Source organism: Pichia membranifaciens, assembly GCF_001661235.1.
Source record: "Pichia membranifaciens NRRL Y-2026 unplaced genomic scaffold PICMEscaffold_3, whole genome shotgun sequence".
NCBI lineage: Eukaryota > Fungi > Ascomycota > Pichiomycetes > Pichiales > Pichiaceae > Pichia > Pichia membranifaciens.
In genome coordinates, this window is record NW_017566984.1 from 706,080 (window position 1) to 728,818 (window position 22,739).

Consider the following 22,739-nt stretch of genomic DNA (forward strand, 5'->3'; position numbering starts at 1 on the left):
GGTAATAACATGAGTAATAGCGAATTAGATACGCCAGTAGATAAGAGTGTGGAAGAATCATTTGTGAAACTTCAGAAAATCGAAAGTGAAATTCAAAGTGCAGATGCTCAAGTCGAGCAGTTCAAGAATCAACTATTCACACCTATATACAGGCGTCGGAGAAAATTGCTTGACTCCATCCCTAAATTTTGGTACGTTGTTCTTGCACAACATGAAGATTTCCAGGAGTATGTGAGTGTCGAAGACATGAAATACATAGAGTTGATTTCAGATTTGTACGTTGAATTTTGGGATGAGACCAAATTTGATGATGGTAATGTGACCACCATCGCTACAATGCCAAAAAAAGGGTTTACTTTAACAATACTCTTCAAGAATGTAAAGGCAGAAAAAAAAGACAATGAAATCGAAGAACAAGAGGTAACAAAGAACTTTGAATGGGTTATAGATCCATCCACGGGATCTCGCAGATTAGAATCAGAACCTGTTACAATAAAATGGCCAAGTGGCCTAAGTACGTTGGATCCAATGCTGATCAAACAGCGGGCAAAGGAGGAAAAAAGAACATTATCAGATGATGATAAAAAGAGATACAGAAAAGGGATGCGTTCTTTTTTTTCCTTTTGGCAGTGGTCTGGTAGAAAGCCAGGCAAAGAGTATAGGAATGGTGAGGAATTGGCAACATTAATAGCTGAGGACATTTTCCCTGCAGCTTTGGATTACTACGTTCTTGCTGCCCCGGGAATAGGTGAGCAGGGAGACGATGAAGACGAAGACGAGAGTGGCGAAGAACTTGATTTGAGTGAACAAGAGGAAGCTGATGATGAAAGCCAGAGAAACGTTAAAAGGCAGAAGAAAGCGTAGAGTCATGAATAGAATGATTGATATTGTTACATAGTTGTTTTTGTTTTATGCTACATTTTTTAAAAGAATAACTTGAAAGTTTAGCAGGATTGAGATCAATCCATGCCAATGTTGGAGAAATAAGATCGAGTTTCCCATTCGCAGCTGCTGTCAATCTTATCAATTGCCTTCAACGCATCCAATATGTCGTCGTAGTACGGTCTAATGGTTTGTCTGATACCGAATTCCTCACCGTCTACAATGGAAAGTAATCCCTCAATACCAGAATCTCGCAGTCTTTGTATTAGATGCCTGCTCTTGAAGATTCTAGAGAAGAATACATTTATTCCACGTTTTTGGTAGTTGTTGACAATATCGTACAAGATTTGTGTGGCAGAAGAATCGATACTTGTCATTCCGTGAAGGTCAAAAACCACATGTCTCAGACTCTTGTTGGTCTTCTGCTTTGAGCCCGGGTGCTCATGCGTTGAACCATACATTTCAACACGTTTTAGTCGTCCCTTCATGTCATTCGCGTTGAAGAACGTCAATGGTTCTGCAATTTTGACTATCAAACAACCTTCACGGTCTTCAAGTTGAGGAAAAACATCCACCAATTTGGTTTCTGCTAAATTGTTTGCTAGCACTCCAGCATTTTTATCTCTATCTTGTGACGCTTGACTCTGTGAGCTGCTACTATTCTGGATTTCATTCAACATCGTTACTGTTGGATTTTCGTCAACCAATGATTGACGACGAAACTCCTTATAACCTGAAACAATCAATCTCTTTGGAAATTTGAAGAAGTTGTTACTTGGTGAATCATCAAAGTCGGGATTGACAAAAGTGTCTGTTCCTGCTACTCTCGCCAAGATCTGGACTCTCGATTGAGTGGAATGCTTCAATACCCGCATGAGAGAGTAGAAACAACCCATAGCGACACCAATTTCGATGGAATAGTATAAGGAGGCACTTAGTGTGACAAAAAATGTAATGATCTCGTTCCAGCCTTTTGTTCTAATGTGGAAACTTATCTCTTTTGGGGACTCTTGAATCATGTGCCAGCCGACGGTTGCAATGACCGCATTCAAAACACATAGAGGTAAATAGTAAACATAATTTAGGAAGTTGAACGTAACAAACAAGGTTGTCAAGCCCATGACACATCCCGAAATGGGCGTTTTAGCACCAATCATGGCGTTAAGTTTCGATCTAGCATACCCTCCGAACGACGGGAGAGCACCAAACAGCGACACAGTTGTGCCCACAGTGCCTAACGAAACCAACTCTCTGTTTGAAGAGACCGGCATTTCTAGCATAGAGCTTAAAGATTTTCCTGCAGTTGAAGTTTCAAAAAATCCGAGGATAGCACACACAAATGAAACAGGGAACAACTTCCCCCACCACTCCCGATTCGAGTGTGAAATGGGGTTTCTGAGCTTGAAGTCTTCCAGGCTGACGTGGCCAATGATGCCGATCTCATAGCCTTCAAAGTCAAAAAGGTATGAGAAAACAGTGAAGAGTACAATGACAACAAGAATCTCTGGAAAAAACGAGGCAGATTTGTACTTCCTCACCACAAGCAACTGCTTGGTTTTAGAGAGAAAAATCAAGACGAAGAACGACGTGAACCCCACGATTGCCGTCATCTTGTGGAACTCTGTCCAGTGAGTGGCAAGGAAGATAAATTTCTCCACAGCAGAATGCACGTGGACGTCGGAAGGTAGATGCTTGAGAACCGGCTCAAGGCCCAGCATGGAAATGACAGAATTCAAAATCATCGACAAGCCGATTGCGGTGATAAACCCTCGGAGCAACGTGCCGCATAGCACATTGTCCATGTACCCAAAACGCAGAATACCGAAGACTAGCAAAACCACTCCTGAGAGAAAAGTTAGAGTGCACAAGATGTCGACCGGGTCGATCTCCGGGTGGTGCTTTGTGATGGTTTCGATGTTTTGGCCAATGATCATTGACACGGCAGCCTCCGGTCCAACAATCATCTGCGGCACCGTTCCCATGAAGAGGTACACAATTGGCCCGATGGAAAGCCCCAACAACCCGGACGCTGTCGGGACGTGGGCAACTGCAGTCGCAAACGACATGCTGAGAGGAATCTGATACGACGCCAAAGTCAAGCCGGCCAGCACGTCGTACGAGAGGTACGACAGTTTGTACTCGCTAACCCAGTTGTAGCAGGGGATATAGTAGCCAAACTTTTCCGAAAACGGGACCGTCTCGTCCTGGCTCCGGATATGAGGGACCACTCGGGAAGTCATCACATGCGAGTTGCTCGTGTAGAAGTCAGTCGACGAGGACGAGGCTTCTTCCACGTCGTCTTCGTCCTCATCATCAAGGTCGCAGCAGCTTTCCTCGTCTGTTTGTCCCAACGGTGTTGTGTTTGTGCTTGTGTTTGTGTTTGTGTGGGTGCTCGTGTCCAGGACAGAACTCCTGTTCCCCGGCAGCGTTCCGTAGCCGTCCGGCGCCAGACTTGATCCGATTGCCCCGTACCTTGATGGCGACAATCGCACCTCTCTTCCTGAACCTACCAGGCCTGCACTCTCCGAGGAAATCGACGAAGACGCTCTTGGAGACACCCTGGTACCTGGAACCACCGTCTCTTTCAGCATTCTCTTTGGGGGTGATCTCATGTCTTCAAATACGTCCTGCTATCGCCGAAACGCGGACTTGCTCCACAGAAATGCTGCAACCAACGTCCCTTGATCACTGCTTGTACTGTACCACAGTAGCACCACCACCCACCGGCTCCCCTGTCTTCTACCCCGGATCTTAACCGTCTTCAACAGGAGCTGCCTTGTCCAGTCCATGAGGCTGGTTGGTGACAGGCCGCCACAGAGAACGAGGCTTCTCGGCTCGGTTTCCGCATCGGGCTGCTTGCCGCTGCCCCGGCGTGGGGGACTTATCGAGACGAGATCGACACGGGACGAGGGATAAGAGGCGGCGGACTAGGAACAGTGGCCAGGCACATGCAAAGAGGATGGTTGCAGACGAAGAGGAAGAATCGGGGACGCTGACGGTGTCGGAGAAGGTTGCAATGACGGCAGAGATGGCACGGCCAAAGATGTCACAGAATGCACGACAGCAGGCGCCCACGGCGATGGCCGCCGCCGCTGCGGCGGCAGCTTCGAGAGAAAGAAGGGCTGCAGAGAGCCCGAGTCAGACAAGATCACGATCAGAGGGCATGTCTACAGAAGGTGGGAGAGACATGGGGGGTAAAGTTGCGGTTCTAAAGAGTGCAGGTATAGGCAAACGTCGAAGCAAGAAAACTGGACCCGGTGCCGGCACAGGTGATGGCGACAACGGCGACGATGACAAATACTTCTCGAAGTATCTCTCAATCCTCGAGCCGTTTCCCGTAGAGCCGCCTCCATACTTCACGACGCTGCCCCGGATGGCAAGGCCTGCGTTCTCCGACTTTGAGAGCAAGAACGAGGCGTTGCCTGGGTATGTGCCGACGGTGTACAAGTTGGGCATTTTGTACAGGAAGACGGAGTGGAACTCGCCGTTCGAGATGGCGAGCCAGCGACAGTGGAGACCCTACATCGTGGAGCTCAACTCCACGCAGCTGAACTTTTACCGGTGTCCGTTCCGGGAGGGCGACCCGGTGCTGAAGAAGTTTGACGCCTCGTCGTCCTTCTCGAGCTCGAACTCTCACTCGCTGCTACACCCGTACCACCATCACCATCTTTATCTGAAGCGGGAGCAGGGCTGCAAGGCGCCCAGCGCCGTCGACACAGATGCGTTGTCCAATTACAACGAGGACAACTACCGCTCGGTGATGACTACCAAAACCGACTTGCGGGCGTTGAAGTTCTTCAAGTCGATTGGCGCCTTGGAGTCGACGAAAGTCGTCAGGTCGTTCACGTTACAGTATGGCAGAATCGGACTTGCCATCGACTACAAGAAGAAAAGTGATGTCTTCCGCGGGCGGTTTGAGACAGAACAGTTTTTGCTCAAGTTTCCCTCCACGGAGGCAATGGTTGAATGGTACAACGCCATCAATTTGGGAATTGACACGGCGTTGGACCTCTCCCGGCGGGAGATGCCCACGTACCGGACGGTTCCCCGCAGGCGCCGCCGCAGACATAGAACTCACTATAGGCCCCTCAACGTCGCCATGGGCATCACCCTGGGTGCCCACCACGTACGCATCGCGGACCAGCACACGAGAAGAGGTTCTTCTTCGTCTGCACCGAGCCACACTACCTCCAAAGACAATCCAGAAAGCTACAAAAATAAGGACAAAAGTGAAAACTCAAGCTTGATGAGGTTTTTTAAAAAACGATCCGGCTCTTCTTCTGGAAATTCCGCCAACGAAGGGTTGGCAGGCATGTTTCGGAAAAACAGGACATCAAACTCGGCGCCGGGGGCCTTTATTGCATCGAGCTCTTCAAGCTCTAACCACCATCACAAGCGTGCAGGGAGTGCCGACGACCAAAACATTGTAATGCTTGCCGACAACATGGCCAATTCTCATATCGATACAGATTATGGTGACGAAGGTTTGGACGGAGAAGACTATGAAGGTTCGGACGACGATGAGCTTATCGATGATGATGAGGACGAATACGAGATTAGCGTCCACCTGGACGATGAAAACGACGAGCATGACAGTGATACTGCGAGCGAAAACAACGTTGATAATAATAGGGATGGAGACAACACAGGCATCAACAATGGGAATGCATTTAATGATTTGGGAAATGGTCATGAAGCAAAGGGCTTTCACGAGCTACAGAAGCCGAACGAGTCGACCCCAGGAATACGAAACAGGTCGTCGGAGTCATCAAGATCAACGGGCTCTTTGCATTCTACAACTAACAGGATAAACACTGCAAATACGACCCCGCAGTCGGTGCTGACGCCAATACAGTCCAACACAGGGGGGAGTTTGCCAGCAACGTGCAAGCTCCGCACTTACAGAGAGTACATTGCAAAGCCGTCTCCACACTCAATTAACACGCATACCTTCCCTGCCCAGCGGAAGATTTTGCGGGACTCCATCAGGTGTATGGTGCCGCTGGTGGAAAACGAGCGTTGGACCGGCAGATATGTGCTTCTAGACATCGGCAAGAGCTACAGGCCACAGGGCCGGGATGCAGTTGATCGCCATTTCCAATCACTGGAAGTGCTCACCCATGTGGGTTCTGTGGGGGGCAACTATGTGCACAAGTTCCAGCGGCCGCTCCAGGAATGGATTGTCACGCCAAGTGGATTGATTCCACACATCAACCCAAGCTACAACCGCTGATAGGACGATTTGCTACACTCGAATAGCTGGATGTTTTTTGGGCCGTGAAATGATATAAAAAAGAAGACACACATGCATATAGTACATACCTTTGCACAAACTTTCATTTTCTTCACAGGTAAAGTGAAGGCTATATAGAGATATAACCATGTTTACATTATCCTTACAGTATTTCCGTATTGTGAGCAAGGAGCAAACAAAGAACCGGCTGTTGCCAGATGAGCGCGGTGAGGGAAGAACCATGTTTTTAACGGAGGTGAGATGCTGCTGTAAGACGGACCGAACGGCATGATTAGGACCACGTGTGCAATGCAGTGGTTTTGCTTGTTGCAATTGTGCTTGGCTTTGCAGACAAGAATTTAGAGAACAGCGATACAATGGTTTCCGAAGTAGAGAGCATAGTGCGTCAGATTGTGAAAACCTCCCCTCCGGGCGACGACAGGACCATCATAGGTGATGTCAAGGCCCTATTGAACAATGCAGACGCCGACAAGTTGATTGCCGGCGTGTTGCGTGAAAACTACACGACGGAATTGGCACAGGACGGGAAGAAGGGCGGTGATGCAAAGCTTGTGAGACTATCCAGCGGGCAGCACACCATTGTGTCGAAGTACAACTTGAGCGGAATAAAGTTTTTCGATATCCAGCAAGGAATTGTGTTTGACTACGATTTCATCAATGGTCGTGTCATTGATGTCGAAGAAAAGCTACCTTCCGGTGTTGATGGGAAAGCTGTTGAGAAGTTGCAGGAACAATTGGACGATTACATTGCTGCACACTACAACGAGTTGAGCCGCGGTATGGTTATTCCTGGCGCCAACGACAGCCTAACTGTCGTCATTGTCGGAGAAAAGCTCAACGACTCGAATTTCTACAACGGGAAGTGGGCTGCTGTCTACGAATGGGATGAGCAGAGTGGAAGGCTGTCTGCGGTTGTGAAGGTAAGGGTGCACTATTATGAAGATGGTAACGTTGTCATGAATACGGCCAAGGAGGAAGACTTGGGCCAAATCTCCGGCGTAGGAGCAGTCATCGACAAGATCGCTGAATACGAAAAAAACTACGAGCTGAGTGTTTTGAAGAAGGTCAACGTTTTGAACGAACAGAAGTTCAAGAACTTGAGAAGATTGATGCCAATTAGCAGATCCAAAATTCAATGGGGTAGGGCTATCGGTAACTACAAGCTCGGACAAGACGTAGCTGGTGGCAGACACTGACTGTGTCGAATAGCTGGTGCAGCATTGCATCTGCGTCGAATAGCTGGTGTATCATTGCATCTGCTTATAGATCTTTAATGTTATATTTATATATACATATTTGAAAGAGAAACAAAAGGTATAAGATAAAAGACCGTATTTCATGTCGCTACGATGTTTTCTGTGGGTTGTTCTTGCTTAGAAAAGGTACTTGAGAGAGTAGTAGATGACCAGGAAGATGGCAAACCCAACGCCTACCATTCTTGTGATCTTCGGGTTGGCACGCATCACATGGCCCAACCGTGAGGCAGTCGACTTGATGTTCTCCCCTAGCGTGGAGAGCTGGTCGTTGATGGAGCCCAAGTTATTGTTGTCCTCCTGTGCGTACGAGTTGATGTCATTTGCGATGTTTTTGAACGCAGACACCTTGTTTGCGAGCAGATGGAACTGTGAGTCATTCTCTTGTTCAATCTGCGAGGCCCTAGACATGGTGATTGGAAGAAGGAAGGTAGCGGGCTTACTGCGGCAGTGAACAGGAGACAAAAAAAGCCGTTATCAACGTCTACACCGGGTCGGCCCGTCCTGGTGGTCTCAAAAGATAACAATAACATGACGGGAAAAACGCTTTGTTTTCCTCACGACCTCTCTCTGAGCCGGGACCTGCTGCTGCCACACACAGCGGAACGTGAGGATCTGCCGCACAGAGCCTGCAGACCCCCATCCCGCTGCCGGAGGGACTTCTTTTCGGTGCATATGGTTGCTACTACTCGGCAAGGCCCGCTAGACCCTACCGATAAACACCAGTTACGAACAAGAGGACCCCGACGCCCTGTCAGGCGTCTCGAGGCACGAGGCCACTCAGCAAGTATCGAGAAAGAAGCTACGTTTCCCTCCGTTGAATAGTTACAGCGGTATCTAAAGCAGCACCAACCGTGCAATACCCAGCTGAGTATCTATGGATGTACGCTCTACGCCGGCCCCTGGCGTATGAAGGCGCCGAAGGGCTGCTTTGATTTCTAATCGACTGCAAATGCATGGACACCAGCAGCAGCAGAGCGGCTGGAAAAAAGTCTATCAGAAAATAAGTTGGTCACAGGTTGTGCAGGCCCTCCATAATGAAACTAGGCGTGTTTCGAAGTGACCTGTTTTTCGAACGCAAATTATAGGTCATCATCTAGAGCGTGTTGGTTCAGTACCAACGGCGTCATCCGCACGCAGCCAGCATTGGCTGCAGTGAAGATGTCGCTGTTGCTGCTGCTGCTTGGGCAAATCCCGTCGATGCATTGCTACCGATCTAATTATGTAATGCTGTAGAATTGGCGGAAGAAGAAGAAGAAGAACAGACAGCTTCGGTTTCTCAACACTTCTCCTCCGTCCAAGTCCAAACCTTTGTAAAAGGCGAACGCGGGCTGAAAGCAGGGTTTAGTGCCAGTATTTCACGTGCATCCTCTCAGGGTTTGTATTTTTGCCCGCTTACAAGACACCCGCGCACCGCACCTTGTGAGTCTGCATGTTCTGAGGCCTGGGTCGCTCCTACACTGGCGGACTTTTTTTTCAGCAGTCCCTTGGTTCACGGCCACTGCGCGCCGCTGGCGACTGCGTGGAGCCGATTCTGCTCGGATTTCGTAGACACTATCGGTTGAAGATTTTACACCATATATCCGTTTGAATAGACAGGCATATCGTACACTGTCGAGTTATCTGCCCTATCCTTTTGCTCCTTTCCCCAAGCAACTAATCAAATCTACAAGAGATGTCTACTGAAACAAAGGTCGTGTCAACCAACTGGAGATTGGTCCAAGTCGGTAGAGTTGTTTTGGTCCAAAACAAGTTAGCCGCAGTCGTTGAAATCATTGATCAAAAGAGAGTACGTATATCCCTAGAAATCATCCAACAGTGTTATTGGAGTAGAAGTGACGAACAGATGCAATAGAGCTGAAAGAACGTTGTGCTGCTACCGTTTGCTAGCAACAGGTTGATACAGCAAAACGTGAATAAAATACAGTATACGATTTCAACCTGTCCATTAGAGAAATATCTGCTGAATATCCATTGTGCACAGCACCCACATTGACTGGAAGATAATTTTTCCTTGTGCTAGAATTCTGCTCTCGTGTGCACTTCAGTTTGTATCCTCATGACTCAGATGAAAGTCAGCAGAAAAAAATATTGTCAAAAAACATAGTAGCACTGTCACAGGCATATAGTCACACACTCGTCGAATGCCACATGCTCAAATAGCTCCAATACCATCTGTCCGCTGAAGATCTCCGGAATCGCAAACAGCATACTAACATCAGTTTCCCTCCTCATTTTACTTTTTTCCCTCAGGTTTTAATCGATGGTCCATCCGTCCAAAGACAATCTATCAGTTTAGGTAAGGTTGTTTTGACTCCACTTGTCTTAGACACCCTTCCAAGAGGTGCCAAGACCGGTATTGTCACCAAGAAGTGGGCTGCTTCTGAAATCGACGCCAAGTGGGCTAAGACCAGCTGGGCCAAGAAGATTGCACAAAGAGAAACCAGATCTCAATTGTCTGATTTCGAAAGATTCCAAGTTTTGGTTTTAAAGAAACAAAGAAACTTTGCTGTCAAGAAAGCTTTGGCTAAGGCTTAAATCAATCATATTAGTAGATAAATTCAAATACAGTTTTGTTTAGTAATATAATCTATAAAAAATATAAAATAAAAATTTTAATTTGTATAATCTGGTTTTTCTCTTGTGATAACTAAAACTATAGCTTTTTCGACTTCCGACTAAATCATTACAATGTCAATACACTAGGTACTATATAAAGATGGAAAGTCAACTCAAGTTCTTCATCAAGCTGGCCAAGGCCAGGTCTGGCGCACTTTGAGTATTTGAGCCACCTGTCAACTTAGACAGTGTCACCGAAAGAGCAGGATCGTAATCGTCATCACCTTCAACTGCTACCTTCAAGTCTTCCTTCATCTTCTCGTTTTCGTCCTCCTTCTGGTTCTTATTCTCGTTCTTGTTCTCTCTTCCATTCTCAGACTCTCCATGATCGTTTTCTGACCTTACAGGTGGATTGAAAATGGTGGGATTGGTTTTCATCGTCTTTGGTGGGATCCGGATTGGTTTGAAATTGTCCATGTCCCTTTGGACTACCGATAAAATGTATAACTTGCTTTCTGATTTGCTCTCTTCCAAATGCTCCATGATCTCGTCGGCTGGAAATTTGCTCAACACAATAGCACTTTCCTCTCCATCGATCATCCTTTCTCTTGATAACGCCAGTAAATATGTATCTCTAATATATGCAACTGAGTTCTTCAAAACAGCATATTTGGACGAACCGTGATAGTATGACCACATCTTCATGAATGAGGTACCACTTTGTTCATCCTCTTCAAATGGTAATACCTCAAATAGATACAAATCCTTGGATGTGGTGATCTTATCTAGATAATTGTCAGCAACTTCCGCATTCAATCGACCCTTATTTATATATCCATTGGTTGCAACTGCATTCTCATTGATCATCCTAAATGCACTCTCTATTATATTCCTCTTTGATGGTTTACAGGTTGATGATACAAAATCTATTTTACAAGAAAATGAAAGCTCTGGAGAACCCAACGTACCTTCCCACATATCCTTTGTAGTACGTTGCTCTATTTTTCCAGTCTCCTCAGCTTCCATAAATTTCACCTTCTTCTCTACTTTTTGCTTGCCAGCTACTTTCTTTGCTGTCTTCTCTGCGATGCCGCTTTGTTTCTTGGGCTTCTCTTCAAATTTTTTTCCGAGAGTGTCATTCAGAATTTTGTCAAAATCATCGTCATCCAAAAGATCATGGTTGACTTCTTCACCATCTGCTTTCTTAGTATGGCCACCTATAAAAGATCCTTCATCATCCGAAAGTCCATTGCTGTGTGTAGGGTGGTGCGGATTGGTTTCATTTTCTCCTTCTCCTTCGTCATCTAAATTTGCACCCATCATAAACTGGGGTGGCGAACCTAGACCATCAAATTCACGCTCTTGCTCTCGTTCTTGCTTTTCTAGCTCTTGTTTCTTCATCTTATCTTTGATTTTTTCAACTTCATCGTTTCTTCTATCATTGATATCAAACTGATAGTCAGTGTCTCCAATGATCTCTTCCCCTCTGTGAGTGAGTCGAGTTTTAGGAAGATTGCTGACATCATTCTTGATCACAACCTGGTTTAAAGCTTGTTGTCTTACTTCCTCAGCTTTCTTTTTCTCCTCAGGAGTTCGCATCTCTTCGGTAGACAATTTTGGTAGCTGTTCAATAGTAAACTCTCCACTTATCACTCTTTCAACCAAACGGGAAATTTTCAAATTTGTCAGAAGACTTCTAGCCTTATCTATGTACTTCGTATGATCTGCCTTGTAATTTGGGAAAGTCTCGTATATGCCTTTCTCCAGTGTGATAGCCCACTCTCTTGCCAACTCACCGATTGTTTTCCCTCTCAAAATGTTTTCATTGTTTGACTTTGGTACGAGTTCAACTAACTTCAGCTCTAGATTCTTCACGATTCTTGTCCGTAAAGTATCATAGACCGCGGAAGGTGTCGCACTTTTAGAATCAGTTTCAACTACTGGAGGTGATATATTTACATTTTTCTTTGCAAGTTTCTTGCGAGATCTTCCTGCTCTGTCTTTCTCCTGATCACCACTCAACTCATCATCGCTGGTTACCGAGAAAGCATTGCGAGTAGATTTATTGGAAAGCCCACCCTCGAAGTACTCCTGATCGTTTTCGTCATCATTGATTGCACCTGCATCTTTCTCTTGATCGTCCACAGAGTAATCAACTGAGTCTTCAGTCTGGTCTGCACTGGTACCAAGTCTCAGTTTGAGATATCTTGCATAGGACAACTTTCTCCGCAAATTGGAAAAAGCGGGATTTGAAGGATCACAAACATCACACTTATAATTGTCGGGTATGTCCTTTTCCTTCGTCTTGGCACCAAACATGCATTTCACGTGTTGCCACGTGTTACATCTGACACACTCGATCATCATTCCAAAAGGGTCTTCTTCTTCTTCATTGTAATTTAGATCCGTGGTGCCACATGGCAAACACCTGACACTCTCGCCCTCAATCTTCACCCAAGCTGGTTTTGATGATGACACTGGCTTATCCATCTTCGCCTTTTTAACACTGGTATTTGGTTCTATCTGAACTCTTTTGCCAGACTCATTTTCTGTGTTGCGTGGCTCGTCAGCATATGCTAATTCCAGTCGCTGAGAGTGGACACCTTTGTTCGTCCTTGAAGATCGGCGAATACTCATATTCTCTGGTAGTTGTATATATGTTGAAAATATAATAGCTTCTGCTTGAGTCACCTTTAGTTCGACCAGGTAACAATTCAATCAAGTTTTCTTTCTATTATCGTGGATTGGATTTTTTTCTAGTTGCCCACAGAGTGGAAACATCAAAGATCACGGGAAACAGCCGCGAAAAAACTCAAGATATGATAAAATACGGAGGAGCCAGTCGAGTTACCCCGAGGTTAGATAGACTGAGACCAGCTTTTCTGCCAACACAGTGCATATCATGCTCTCTATGAGAGACCTTTAAATAAATCATGTTTCATTCATTAGCTTATAACACTATACAGAGTCTGAGCATCTTGTAAACAACAGTAGATGGCCCTTCAATGATACTTTTTCTGCTCGAAAAAGAAGGAGAGAGGCTTGCTCACATAGGCTTCCTCTAAAAATTCAATATCAGAGTCACTCAACTTCAAAGCAATGGCAGTGAGTGCATCGTCAACTCTTTCAGGTTTCGAAAACCCCACAATTGGGTTTGCGCCTTTATGCAGAAGCCAGGCTAGAGCGATCGCTGACATGGAAACGTTGTGTTTTTTGGCCACGTTCTCTACTCTGGTAATAACCTCCTTTTCAGCATCGGTGAGGTTATGGGAAAGACTTTTGGATCTTGAAGCATCGTCGATTATAGCGCTGAATGGGCGGGTCAAGAATCCTCTGTCATTAGGAGAGTAAGGAATAAGACCGACGCCGGTCAAATTGCAATAAGGGATCATTTCTCTCTCGTCCTCTCTGTAGTTCAAGTTGTAGTAGTCCTGCATCGAAATGAACTTGGACCAACCGTTTTTCTCGGCTACATTTTGCATCATCACAAATTGGTATGCTCTCATCGAGGAGGCACCAATGTATCTCGCTTTCCCAGACTCCACAACGTCGTGTAGCGCCTTCATGGTCTCTTCAATTGGCGTGTTTGGGTCGAATCGGTGAATTTGATAGAGATCAATGAAGGTCCCTAGTCTCTTTACAGAATCCTCCACGGAGTCTAGGATGTGTTTTCTGGATAGTCCCAATCTGTTGACCAACACGCTGGACCTCGGATTCTTTCCAACAGGTTTTATTGAAGAAAAATCAGGGTTATTATCCTCTGTTGGAAAGAACACTTTCGTAAAGATCACAACGCTATGTCTTGGGATCGAATATTCTTTCAAAAACTCTCCCAAAAGACGCTCCGATGCCCCATTTGAGTAGAAATTGGCGGTGTCGTACGTACGGATGCCGCGGTCGTAAGCTCTTTTCAATATGGCAAAAGCTTGGTTCTTGTCACTCACCACCCATTCACCAAACTGCTTGGTGCCGATGGACATGCATCCAACAACAAGTCTCGAGATTTGAAGACCCGATGATCCCAAGTAAGTATAGAGCTCGTCGTCAATTTCCTCGGTCATTTCGTTGGCCTTGCCTTGTGCTCGTAAATGAGTAAGTTTAATACAGAGTGCTCATCCATTGTATGCGGATTTGTGCTGGCCTTATATACCGCACTGGCCTTGGTGATAATTCCGGTAAAGTCCGTCTTGCTTGCGATAAGAGTGGTGAGGATAAGCGAAGGCGTGAGCAGCATGCACGCTCCATATCAGCCCCCAGGGATATGAAAGGTACAGTGCACTTTTGTGGATGGTAAATAGAGGAAGTATATAATTCGAGCTCCACCAAGCTCAATGGGGCTTTTACGTAGAAGTTTGCAAAGTAGAAGCTGGAAAATTTAACTGTATGCATTACGTCTCTGCTTCGCATCTGTACATACATCAATTCACTCATTAGATTGTCCTATTACCCAAAACAATTACACAGTATACTTCATTTTTCTTTCAATTTTGGTTTCACCACTTTGACTGTTCATGTTTTTCTTTGGTACAGTGTAACCCTGCTCTTTCTGCTAAAATCTGCCTGATGGTGGCTTGACAGCTAGCCCCTAGTGGCGGATCGTCATTTTTCCGCAAACGGAAATAGTCGCGAGAACAAGCATGATTACGCCATTTTGTTGTAAATAATAAGACAGGGGCTTGTTGTTTGTTCTCACAAGAGGTTATAAGCAGACACTTTGAGGAACAGATACTAGAACCTTGAAGCATTGGAGAGAAATAACAAGCGTTGCACCATGAAACCACAGTTAGCCCCGACCCTCGACCTAGATGTGCCGAGCCTTCTTTCGGTGGAGTATCCGCTCAGAGTGAAAGACACAGAAAAGGCCATAGCGATGATCGGAGGACGTGAAAAGCTAAAAAAGTGTTTCATCGAACCAGATATGAAGCTAGAACTGCGATTCCGTCCCGAGGACCCACTTTCGCATCCGATACACTCGACAGTGCTGAAGAACTCTGGGAACGTGTTGGTGAAGTTCCGTATTCCGAAGAAAGTTTTGGCCGCCAACAATAGAGATATCAGGAAATCTATTGAGCAGTGTGAGAAGGAAAACATCAAGTACTTGATTGAGCCCTTTGGGATATTGAAACAAAACTACAAGTTCAGAAAGTTAGCAGATTTCCAGAAAGTGACAAAGACTTCCGAGTTCAACAACAAGTTCAATGAGTCGATCAGATCCGGGAACTTTGAAAAAATTGATGGTTTTGCTGAAGAGTTGAAAGAAAGCATGGACGAGATGCAGAAATTCGAGAATAAGGATCTGGACCTCCCTTCCTTGGTTAGATATTCCAGAGAAGACGTATCGCACAGCTATAAATATTTTGGGAATCTATTACTTGATGAGCAAGGAGAGTGGGTAAACAAAGCTGTGAAATTGCATTCAATCCAGATCCAGTGGGGCGACCCCATTCCGACCAAATACGATCCGAAGCTAGATGTGGAGTATAACAAGGCGATTGGTGAAGTCGAGCGGATGAAGGAGATGAATTTCCCGGATAGAATCATCTACGAATCTGTTTCCTATCATTTGATTGAATGCCTGAAAATTGTGCGAAAATTATTTGATATGAAACCGATATGGATCCGGAGACACATTTACTGGCTATTGCCAAAGAGTTTAAGATCACAACTTCGTTTTGCGCTACCCTTTGTGACATATACTTTCAAAAAGGGACCTTGGAGGCACTCGTTCATCAAGCTAGGGTACGATCCTACAAAGGATCCCAAGGCCGTTGCTTACCAGATTGAAGCATTTAGAGGGGTTACCCGAGTTAACCACGACGAAGAAATCGAGAAAATTCTCGAAGGCGACGGAGACGTGTATATGATTCCGCCGACGTTGTATGACTACATTGACGAGTTCAGCGATGCAACTAGTGAAATAAACAAGCTTGGCATCGGTAAGATACCGAGACAGCTTTTTTTCGACGGCAGCAACCCGTGCAACTCCTTGTCGTTCCAAATCGGCGACATCATGGACAAGGACGTGAAGAAGATCATTGACGGTTCTCCGTTGGAGACGACGTGCCACAAGGGCAGCGGGTGGTTGAATTGGCTCGCGTTGTCGAGAGTGAAGTCTATCATGAAGTACAAATTGTCGTGCATCCGCGAGGGGCTTCCGATCAGCAAGGACAAGGTGCACGACCTGATGATCAAGACTGTCTTCACCAAGAGTATAACGATGGGACTGATGTCGGGTGATGACGACGACGACGACGACGACGACGACGACGACGACGACGACGACGATGATGATGATGACGACGACGACGACGCCAATGGCGACGAGAATGGCGACGATGAGGAGGAACAACGCAGAAAGACGTCGGGGAAGAAGCGCAAGGGCGGGAGTACGGCACAGCCGAAGGCGGAGGGCCAGAGGCCCCAGGGGATTGCCAGCGACGACATCGTGAAGCGGCTCGAGAAGCTGAACCCGAAGAGCGCCAACATCATCCACGAGTTGGACAACTTCGTGAAGCAGGAGACGCTCCTGGGCGACCACCTGTCGAAGCTCGGGAAGGCCTGAGGCCAGCGGCTGGAACACTCGTAACGTCTCTGTGGTTGAGGCACAGGTACACAGGAGAACTATATACGTATCCGCTAGATGTAGGTATTATATACGGAATCCAAGCCCCGCTGCGGGAGCCGGCTGTTGACTGGCATGGACGGAGTCAGACCTTTTTCACCGCCGTGGCGGCCTCTTCCAGCTGCTCGGCGCCCGTCTTGCTCTTCGCGTCCCCGATGTCCAACATGTACTTGATGGCGTTGGTCGGGGTGTCGCCGATCGTGTTGACCCTCCACTCGAAAATCCGGGCAAGCTGAACAATCGAAACCGTTCCGAGGAAGAAGTTCACCGACGCTAGAAGCACGTTTTTCGGCTTGATCACCATTGCCCACCGGGTCCAGATCGCCCCCGTGGCGAAAAGCGAGAGCTGCTGTGTCGCAGACACCTTTTCCACCGGTCTCGTCATCTCGTTGGCCCCCGCCAGCACCAACGCCCACTTCATGAACGGCGCCCAGAAGTGGATTGTCTTTGGCCCTGTTTCCGAGTTGAGGAATCTCCTGAAAGCGTTAGCTCCTGCTGCTCCGGCCGACATCCTGCTTGGGTTTGCTATCTGGTTTGCAGTTCTTCTCAAAAGCTTATTCGACCCTCTTTTTCCCTTCTTCTTCCTTCCTTCTTCATCCCTTCTTCCGTCTTTTCGGCTCTTCCCCCGCCGGCCCTCTGCTCATCTCTCCACCCCCACCTCCTGCTCCGGACCGGTCTCGCCCCGCTCCTCCAGCTCCAGCAGCCGCTCGCGGGCGGCGCGTGTGGCGTCCGAGGCCGCGACACAGAGTTCTGTCGCACGCGCAAGCACGGCCGTCAAATGCTGTTCACAACGACGGGAGATGAAGACACCGGCCTTGACGGCCCGGTCCAGGGTGTCTGTGGAGACGGGGACATGGCCGTCGGGGCCGTCGAGGCTGGCAGCGACAACAGCCCGGACGGCGTCAATGCGCTGGGCGAGTTGCTGCTCGAGCGGAGTGGCAGGGACGATGTCGGCAGAGCCGTCGGAGTCGTCGGAATCGGCGAAGACGCTCGAGTCGTCGGGGGCCTTGTGGTCGGTCAGGACGCCTGGCGGCAGACGGGACTGCACCTCGTAGCGCTTGAAGCGGAAGCGCTCGAGGTCGCCGTGGAGCTGGACACAGAGCGCCGGGGCGGCGCCCCGGCCCAGCTCGTGCCTCACGGCGGCGTCGTCGTACTGCCGCAGCCGTCGAAGCGCCGACGAGAGCTCTGCCGTGATTTGCTCCCGGGTGAGGCCTGTGTTGGCTGTCCGGGTGTGCTGCTGGTCCAGCTCCAAGAGGAGCAGCGTGTAGTCGTTGATCGATGTGCGCAGCTCCGAAACAAGCCCGGCAACCTGCTCCGTGTAGTGCACGGACTCGGGCCGGGGCCGCTTCGTGTGTGGCTCCGCTGCGTCCTGGGTCTCGCAGGCCACGACGGCCCCGTCCGTGGCAGCCTGGTCGTCCTCGGCCTGCTTGGCGCCCTCATCTCCGGCAAAACGCACCCGTTTCCTCGAGCCCCGTTCTTCTTCCTGCCTGCTCTGGCTTCCCAAGCGGCTCTTCTGCGCTGTTTGATCCGGTACCTTCTCCTGTTTCACTCCCTCCTCCGGCTCGGGCGCCACCGCAGCCTCGTCCTCCGCCGTCAACTTCTGCCTGTAGTCCTCTGATTCGATCATCCTAAAAATGTTGACAAAGTTATCGTACTTGGTTTTCTCGGCACTTCCAAACGACGACACCATCCCTTCGACAGTCATGTCGTGCTTGTCTAGCATGAAAAAGACGGCGCACAGAAAGATGTTCTCCACCTTCGAAAACATGATGATCTTTTCGAAGGAGAATCCTCGTTCGTACAAAACCGCTACATTTTGTTTCATTGAACCGTAATATTTCCGGATGTCAGACCATCGCTGGTGAAGCAGTGTCTTGTCCACCATCTTCGCAGTGTCTAACAGCCTCCACTAACTGACCCCCGGCCCGGTTTCTCCCCCCAAAGCGGGACCAGCTTCTATCTTTTCACCAAATTCATGTCCTCGGAGAAACTTATTCCACCTTACCGCGCGTATGAGATCTACACAAGGATAGACAACAGCCACTACTTCGTCTTACTATACGTGCCCAGTCACTGCACCTCTTTTGCAAGTGCAACAGTCTCCAAACCTCAGGCCAGCGGCAATTGGGCACTCCAACGATAGAGCACAATGGAAGACATCAGCATTGGAAATGAAATCAAAGATGGGTTCAAGAGAACAGACAAATGGGTGAAAGCCAACATCGGATTCATAAGCGAGATGGAATCCTTCTACAAGCAACGGGCTCTGATCGAACGTGAATATGCAGAAAAGCTACAGAAACTCACGACCGAATCGTTCCAAAAGGTCTCCAAGTTAAGTACAACCTTGAGTGTTGGAGAAGAGCCAACAATCACTCCCGGCTCTTTAGAGTGTGCCAGTGTTGTTGCTTGGAAGGAGGTTCTGGTTCAAACTGAGAACATTGCCAAGGAAAAGAGAGAGTTGGGTAGCAATTTTGAGACCAACGTTGCAGCCAGTCTCAACAAGTTACAAAGCAAGTATAGCGCAATTAGAGATCGTTGGAAAGGCTTTGATGACGAGTTGACTTCCATCAGAGATAAGAACTACAGCGAGATGTCCACCAAGAAGAAACACTATGATAGTTGTTGTGAATCGATGGAAAGCCAACGTTCGAAATCGTTGAAAAGCTCTGGCGAGAGAGCACAAGAGAAGTTGGCCAAGCGAGAATCAGAAATGAATATAGCCAAAAATGACTACCTCATAACAATTAGTGTCTGTAATCGTCTAAAGGATAAGTATTATTACCAGGATACCCCGGAATTATTGGATGGTCTACAGGACTTGAATGAGGCAAAGGTCAGTAAGGTCAACAGTATATGGCTCTCCAGCTCCATCCTGGAGAAGGAATCCAATGAAAAGATCAGCAAATTTGTAGATGCTATCGACGTTGTTGTGAAACAAAATTTACCCAAACTAGACACAGCCATGTTTGTCAAGCATAATATGGCCAACTGGGTCGAGCCGGTTGACTTTAACTATATACCATCTCAAATATGGCACGATGATGAGAAGATGATTGTCAACGATGCAACACTAACAAGCTTGAAGATCAAATTGAATAACGCATGTTCAACTTACGAAACCTATACAAGTATTTGTAATGATGAGAAACAATCTGTCGAGGAGTTGCTTGTTCAGAGAAATAAGTTGGTTGGTGACACATTTAATGAAGTTCAAATCAAGTCTCCGGCAGACTACCAATGTTTTGAAGATTTATTAATCAAATCAATTCAAAACTTGCAGAAGTTCACCAATGATGATACCAAAAGAGTCATGGCAGAAGTTGAGATCGAGACAATACAAGGTTCTACGGGCGATATAGATATGACAATTACCACCCCTATTAACAAGGAGAAAAAATCGAAGTTTGGCTTTCTCAAGTTCAAGCACGATCAAGAAGAAGATGCAGAGCCTCGAATCCAACAATTATCTGAATCTGTAAACAATATTTCAATCGAGCCTAGTAACAGAAAGGGAAGAATGTTTAGCTCCTTGGGTAAACTAGTTGACGCATATAACACTCCGGTAAACCAGAGAGCTCCATCGCTCAATTTTTCAAACGGCGGTACTGGATCCATCTCAGCATCTACTTCAACCCTACCTGCCGGTGGGGTTACAACTGCTACCGCGTTATATGCTTACGAAGTAACTGGGGACGACGAACTGCCAATGGCTTCTGGTGAGACTTTCACAGTAGTTGAGTTGGATGACGGATCGGGATGGACTTGTGTCTCCAATTCATCCGGATCAGAAGGCCTTGTTCCAACCAGTTATCTCAAGATTGAGGAGCACAGACAGCAGAAGAAACAAGGACCTAAAGTTTCGCCACGTAAAAATGCACGTTTGGTGAAAAAGATGAAAATTCTGTACGATTATGAGGCTCAGGGTGATGATGAGCTGACAGTCAATGCGGGTGATATAGTCGTAATATTGAATGAAGATGACGGTTCTGGATGGACCGAAGGAGAAATTGATGGATACACAGGCCTTTTCCCAACCAGTTATGGAAAAACCGTATGACCTCAATGTACCCATGTAGTTAAATACAAAAATTGTGTAACATTGTTAAATATTAAACGGTAAGCTACTTTTTTATTTATTCATTGGTCGGAAAAACATTCAGACTTGTCATGCCGGCGGAAGAAATGCAGAATATAGTGCAGTTTGTACGAACACCCAGACAATCCACCATCTTGTGATATTTTTTCCTAATCTATTGTTCTGTAAAGTAAGCAAGTAGCTTACATACCATAGATGTATTGGAATAAATGTGCTGACTCTATTTACTATCTGCACATGCATGATAAAAAATTGTACAGTCAAGTAAATGACACTAACAATCAAAACAGGTGCCACACCTTTCCATTTACGAAAATTCAAAGTGGAAAATAATATTATGCCCAATTGGGGGCCAGCAATCATGAAGAGGGGAATATTTCCAGCTGTGAAATACATGAAAAGACCATTTTTCCAGTAATGAGCTTGTGCATAAGACACAAGTGATTTCGTGTAACTGTTACACCATCCCCCACGATCAGGACAATAGAATTGAAAAGGCACATAGGTTGAATACAGCAAAGCCCAGAAAAGTTGCATCCCAGTGAACAATACCCAAAATAAATCCACCCATCCATTGAATTGTTTCAGATCAAAAAGATACATGGCTCCATATAACAAACAGTTGGATCGAAACCCAAACGCAATTGAGAATAAAGATCCCGATAGAAAATAAAGAGCCTTGTTCTGAATTGCCACTCTAGACCGTGAAACAAAGTAGCAATATAAAGCAGCATAGCAAAGAAACTGAACTGATGTTTCAGCATATGCAACCACAGAAAATATACCTGAAGGCTGAATAATTAGAAGAAAAGATGAATAATAAGCGCACTTTGTAATGTTGAAACTTCTAGGTAATTGCTTTTCATTTTTTTGAAAAACCTCCATAGTTAACTTGTACAATATCTTGCTAGTAATAACGGTCAATATGGTGTTCAAAGTAATAAACAAAGCAAGTACATCATAGAGTCCGAGTGAGAAACCAAAATATTTTTTCGGATAATACATGAGTCTCCACCAGAGTGGCCCAAATACCCATTCATGTTCAAAGGTGGTGCCTTCCATTGCTAGTTTCAAAAAGTAAACAGAATCCCATGACATCAATTTATTAAATATCCTTAGCACAAATGTGGGGTATGTAACAATATTACGCGTGGACGCATATCGTTCGATCAGTATCGATGTAGAAGTATCAAACTGAAACGGTGTGAAGTAAACAATCACTAACTGTATGAACCGAATCACAGTCAAAAAATAGAGCACATGAGTAACATGGTAACTGTAATTGTTCTTCAGTTGAACTCCACTTGCTTTCATGATGAAAATTACAGTGGTGTTCGTTTTCCAGCGGGTCATAGGGAAGCTTGGAAAAGGATTGAAACAAGTCTAGATAATAGACGTCGGAGAAAAAAAATACGTAATGGCGCTAATTTGAAACAGAACCTTTATTTCTACAACAACTTAACAATGAGTTATACATGAAACTATACAATAGACATTATGATGATGAGGAGAGTGAGCTGTAATTGAAAGTAATACTTACCAAACGTGACTATACTGAAATTCTGTAATCAGTACATTGACATTTACGGAAAAAAATTGATGAAGAATCTAAGGAAAAAAGTGAAAAAAAGGAGGAACCATAAGACTATAATGAAAAAACTATTGGGAATTCAATTCAACTATGGTGGAACATAACTAAACAATAATAACGGAAATATCAGTGAATACAAAATGAGGAAACTTACAAGTTGAGAATTTTAATCTGGTGGGTAAAAAGGATTCACAATTGAAAGATGTGAAAGGCAACTGTGGAAAAATCAATCAATCAATCAAACAGGATAAAACATTTGGACATTGGGTAAAATGTATTAATGTTCAAATGTCTGAAAGAGGTTGATCTCAGAACGTATTTAAACGATACCAGTGGAGAAATCTACTATAATACCAGTATCATGAATGGAACAAAATGGATCTGGAATGCATCTGGAATGAATGCTGCCAATGGGCATATGAGTATGTATAAATATGTAGATAACTAGACAATAATAGTGAGGCTTTTTTCTTTGAGAA

At 46.1% G+C, this 22,739-nt stretch overlaps 13 protein-coding genes across 13 annotated transcripts; 6 read left to right on the plus strand and 7 right to left on the minus strand.

The window, feature by feature from the left end:
* Positions 1–9: 9 nt before the first annotated feature.
* PICMEDRAFT_11534 (hypothetical protein) lies at positions 10–864 on the plus strand (the record flags this gene model as incomplete). The annotated part of the gene is made up of 1 exon (XM_019159811.1): positions 10–864. One exon carries the CDS (start codon positions 10–12, stop codon positions 862–864), a length of 855 nt encoding a protein of 284 aa, XP_019017653.1.
* On the minus strand, positions 562–3,709 carry PICMEDRAFT_16406 (hypothetical protein). Its single transcript, XM_019161194.1, has one exon. It carries the CDS (start codon positions 3,492–3,494, stop codon positions 960–962), a length of 2,535 nt encoding a protein of 844 aa, XP_019017654.1. The 5' UTR covers positions 3,495–3,709; the 3' UTR covers positions 562–959.
* A 132-nt stretch (positions 3,710–3,841) lies between these two features.
* Positions 3,842–6,115, plus strand: PICMEDRAFT_72602 (hypothetical protein; the record flags this gene model as incomplete). Its single annotated transcript, XM_019164245.1, has 1 exon — positions 3,842–6,115. One exon carries the CDS (start codon positions 3,842–3,844, stop codon positions 6,113–6,115), a length of 2,274 nt encoding a protein of 757 aa, XP_019017655.1.
* Positions 6,116–6,492: 377 nt separating this feature from the next.
* On the plus strand, positions 6,493–7,332 carry PICMEDRAFT_72603 (hypothetical protein; the record flags this gene model as incomplete). Its single annotated transcript, XM_019164246.1, has 1 exon — positions 6,493–7,332. The coding sequence occupies one exon, from the start codon at positions 6,493–6,495 to the stop codon at positions 7,330–7,332; it is 840 nt and encodes a 279-aa protein (XP_019017656.1).
* A 177-nt stretch (positions 7,333–7,509) lies between these two features.
* PICMEDRAFT_33153 (hypothetical protein) lies at positions 7,510–7,800 on the minus strand (the record flags this gene model as incomplete). The annotated part of the gene is made up of 1 exon (XM_019162802.1): positions 7,510–7,800. The coding sequence occupies one exon, from the start codon at positions 7,798–7,800 to the stop codon at positions 7,510–7,512; it is 291 nt and encodes a 96-aa protein (XP_019017657.1).
* Positions 7,801–9,021: 1,221 nt separating this feature from the next.
* PICMEDRAFT_16409 (hypothetical protein) lies at positions 9,022–9,961 on the plus strand. Its single transcript, XM_019161195.1, has 2 exons — positions 9,022–9,178; positions 9,643–9,961. The coding sequence occupies exons 1-2, from the start codon at positions 9,065–9,067 to the stop codon at positions 9,925–9,927; spliced, it is 399 nt and encodes a 132-aa protein (XP_019017658.1). The 5' UTR covers positions 9,022–9,064; the 3' UTR covers positions 9,928–9,961.
* A 55-nt stretch (positions 9,962–10,016) lies between these two features.
* On the minus strand, positions 10,017–12,636 carry PICMEDRAFT_77588 (hypothetical protein). Its single transcript, XM_019164955.1, has one exon. It carries the CDS (start codon positions 12,583–12,585, stop codon positions 10,117–10,119), a length of 2,469 nt encoding a protein of 822 aa, XP_019017659.1. The 5' UTR covers positions 12,586–12,636; the 3' UTR covers positions 10,017–10,116.
* A 314-nt stretch (positions 12,637–12,950) lies between these two features.
* Positions 12,951–14,009, minus strand: PICMEDRAFT_72607 (hypothetical protein; the record flags this gene model as incomplete). Its single annotated transcript, XM_019164247.1, has 1 exon — positions 12,951–14,009. The coding sequence occupies one exon, from the start codon at positions 14,007–14,009 to the stop codon at positions 12,951–12,953; it is 1,059 nt and encodes a 352-aa protein (XP_019017660.1).
* Positions 14,010–14,719: 710 nt separating this feature from the next.
* Positions 14,720–16,510, plus strand: PICMEDRAFT_72608 (hypothetical protein; the record flags this gene model as incomplete). The annotated part of the gene is made up of 1 exon (XM_019164248.1): positions 14,720–16,510. The coding sequence occupies one exon, from the start codon at positions 14,720–14,722 to the stop codon at positions 16,508–16,510; it is 1,791 nt and encodes a 596-aa protein (XP_019017661.1).
* Positions 16,511–16,730: 220 nt separating this feature from the next.
* PICMEDRAFT_24598 (hypothetical protein) lies at positions 16,731–17,054 on the minus strand (the record flags this gene model as incomplete). The annotated part of the gene is made up of 1 exon (XM_019162358.1): positions 16,731–17,054. A coding segment is annotated over one exon (324 nt), but the record flags the coding sequence as incomplete, so codon positions are not given.
* A 99-nt stretch (positions 17,055–17,153) lies between these two features.
* Positions 17,154–18,475, minus strand: PICMEDRAFT_16414 (hypothetical protein). The gene has a single exon (XM_019161196.1). It carries the CDS (start codon positions 18,336–18,338, stop codon positions 17,211–17,213), a length of 1,128 nt encoding a protein of 375 aa, XP_019017663.1. The 5' UTR covers positions 18,339–18,475; the 3' UTR covers positions 17,154–17,210.
* Positions 18,476–18,563: 88 nt separating this feature from the next.
* PICMEDRAFT_16415 (hypothetical protein) lies at positions 18,564–20,753 on the plus strand. Its single transcript, XM_019161197.1, has one exon. The coding sequence runs from the start codon at positions 18,720–18,722 to the stop codon at positions 20,628–20,630; it is 1,911 nt and encodes a 636-aa protein (XP_019017664.1). The 5' UTR covers positions 18,564–18,719; the 3' UTR covers positions 20,631–20,753.
* Positions 20,739–21,983, minus strand: PICMEDRAFT_52251 (hypothetical protein; the record flags this gene model as incomplete). Its single annotated transcript, XM_019163162.1, has 1 exon — positions 20,739–21,983. The coding sequence occupies one exon, from the start codon at positions 21,981–21,983 to the stop codon at positions 20,739–20,741; it is 1,245 nt and encodes a 414-aa protein (XP_019017665.1).
* Positions 21,984–22,739: the final 756 nt, after the last annotated feature.

What these genes read in the sequence shown, in the direction of transcription:
- PICMEDRAFT_16406 (XM_019161194.1), bottom strand. Translation starts at nt 3,494, where the DNA reads ATGAGATCACCCCCAAAGAGAATGCTGAAAGAGACGGTGGTTCCAGGT.
- PICMEDRAFT_16409 (XM_019161195.1), top strand. Translation starts at nt 9,065, where the DNA reads ATGTCTACTGAAACAAAGGTCGTGTCAACCAACTGGAGATTGGTCCAA. An exon ending in AAATCATTGATCAAAAGAGA is followed by an intron (nt 9,179 to 9,642) that starts GTACGTATATCC and finishes TTTTTCCCTCAG; the next exon opens with GTTTTAATCGATGGTCCATC.
- PICMEDRAFT_77588 (XM_019164955.1), bottom strand. Translation starts at nt 12,585, where the DNA reads ATGAGTATTCGCCGATCTTCAAGGACGAACAAAGGTGTCCACTCTCAG.
- PICMEDRAFT_16414 (XM_019161196.1), bottom strand. Translation starts at nt 18,338, where the DNA reads ATGTTTTCGAAGGTGGAGAACATCTTTCTGTGCGCCGTCTTTTTCATG.
- PICMEDRAFT_16415 (XM_019161197.1), top strand. Translation starts at nt 18,720, where the DNA reads ATGGAAGACATCAGCATTGGAAATGAAATCAAAGATGGGTTCAAGAGA.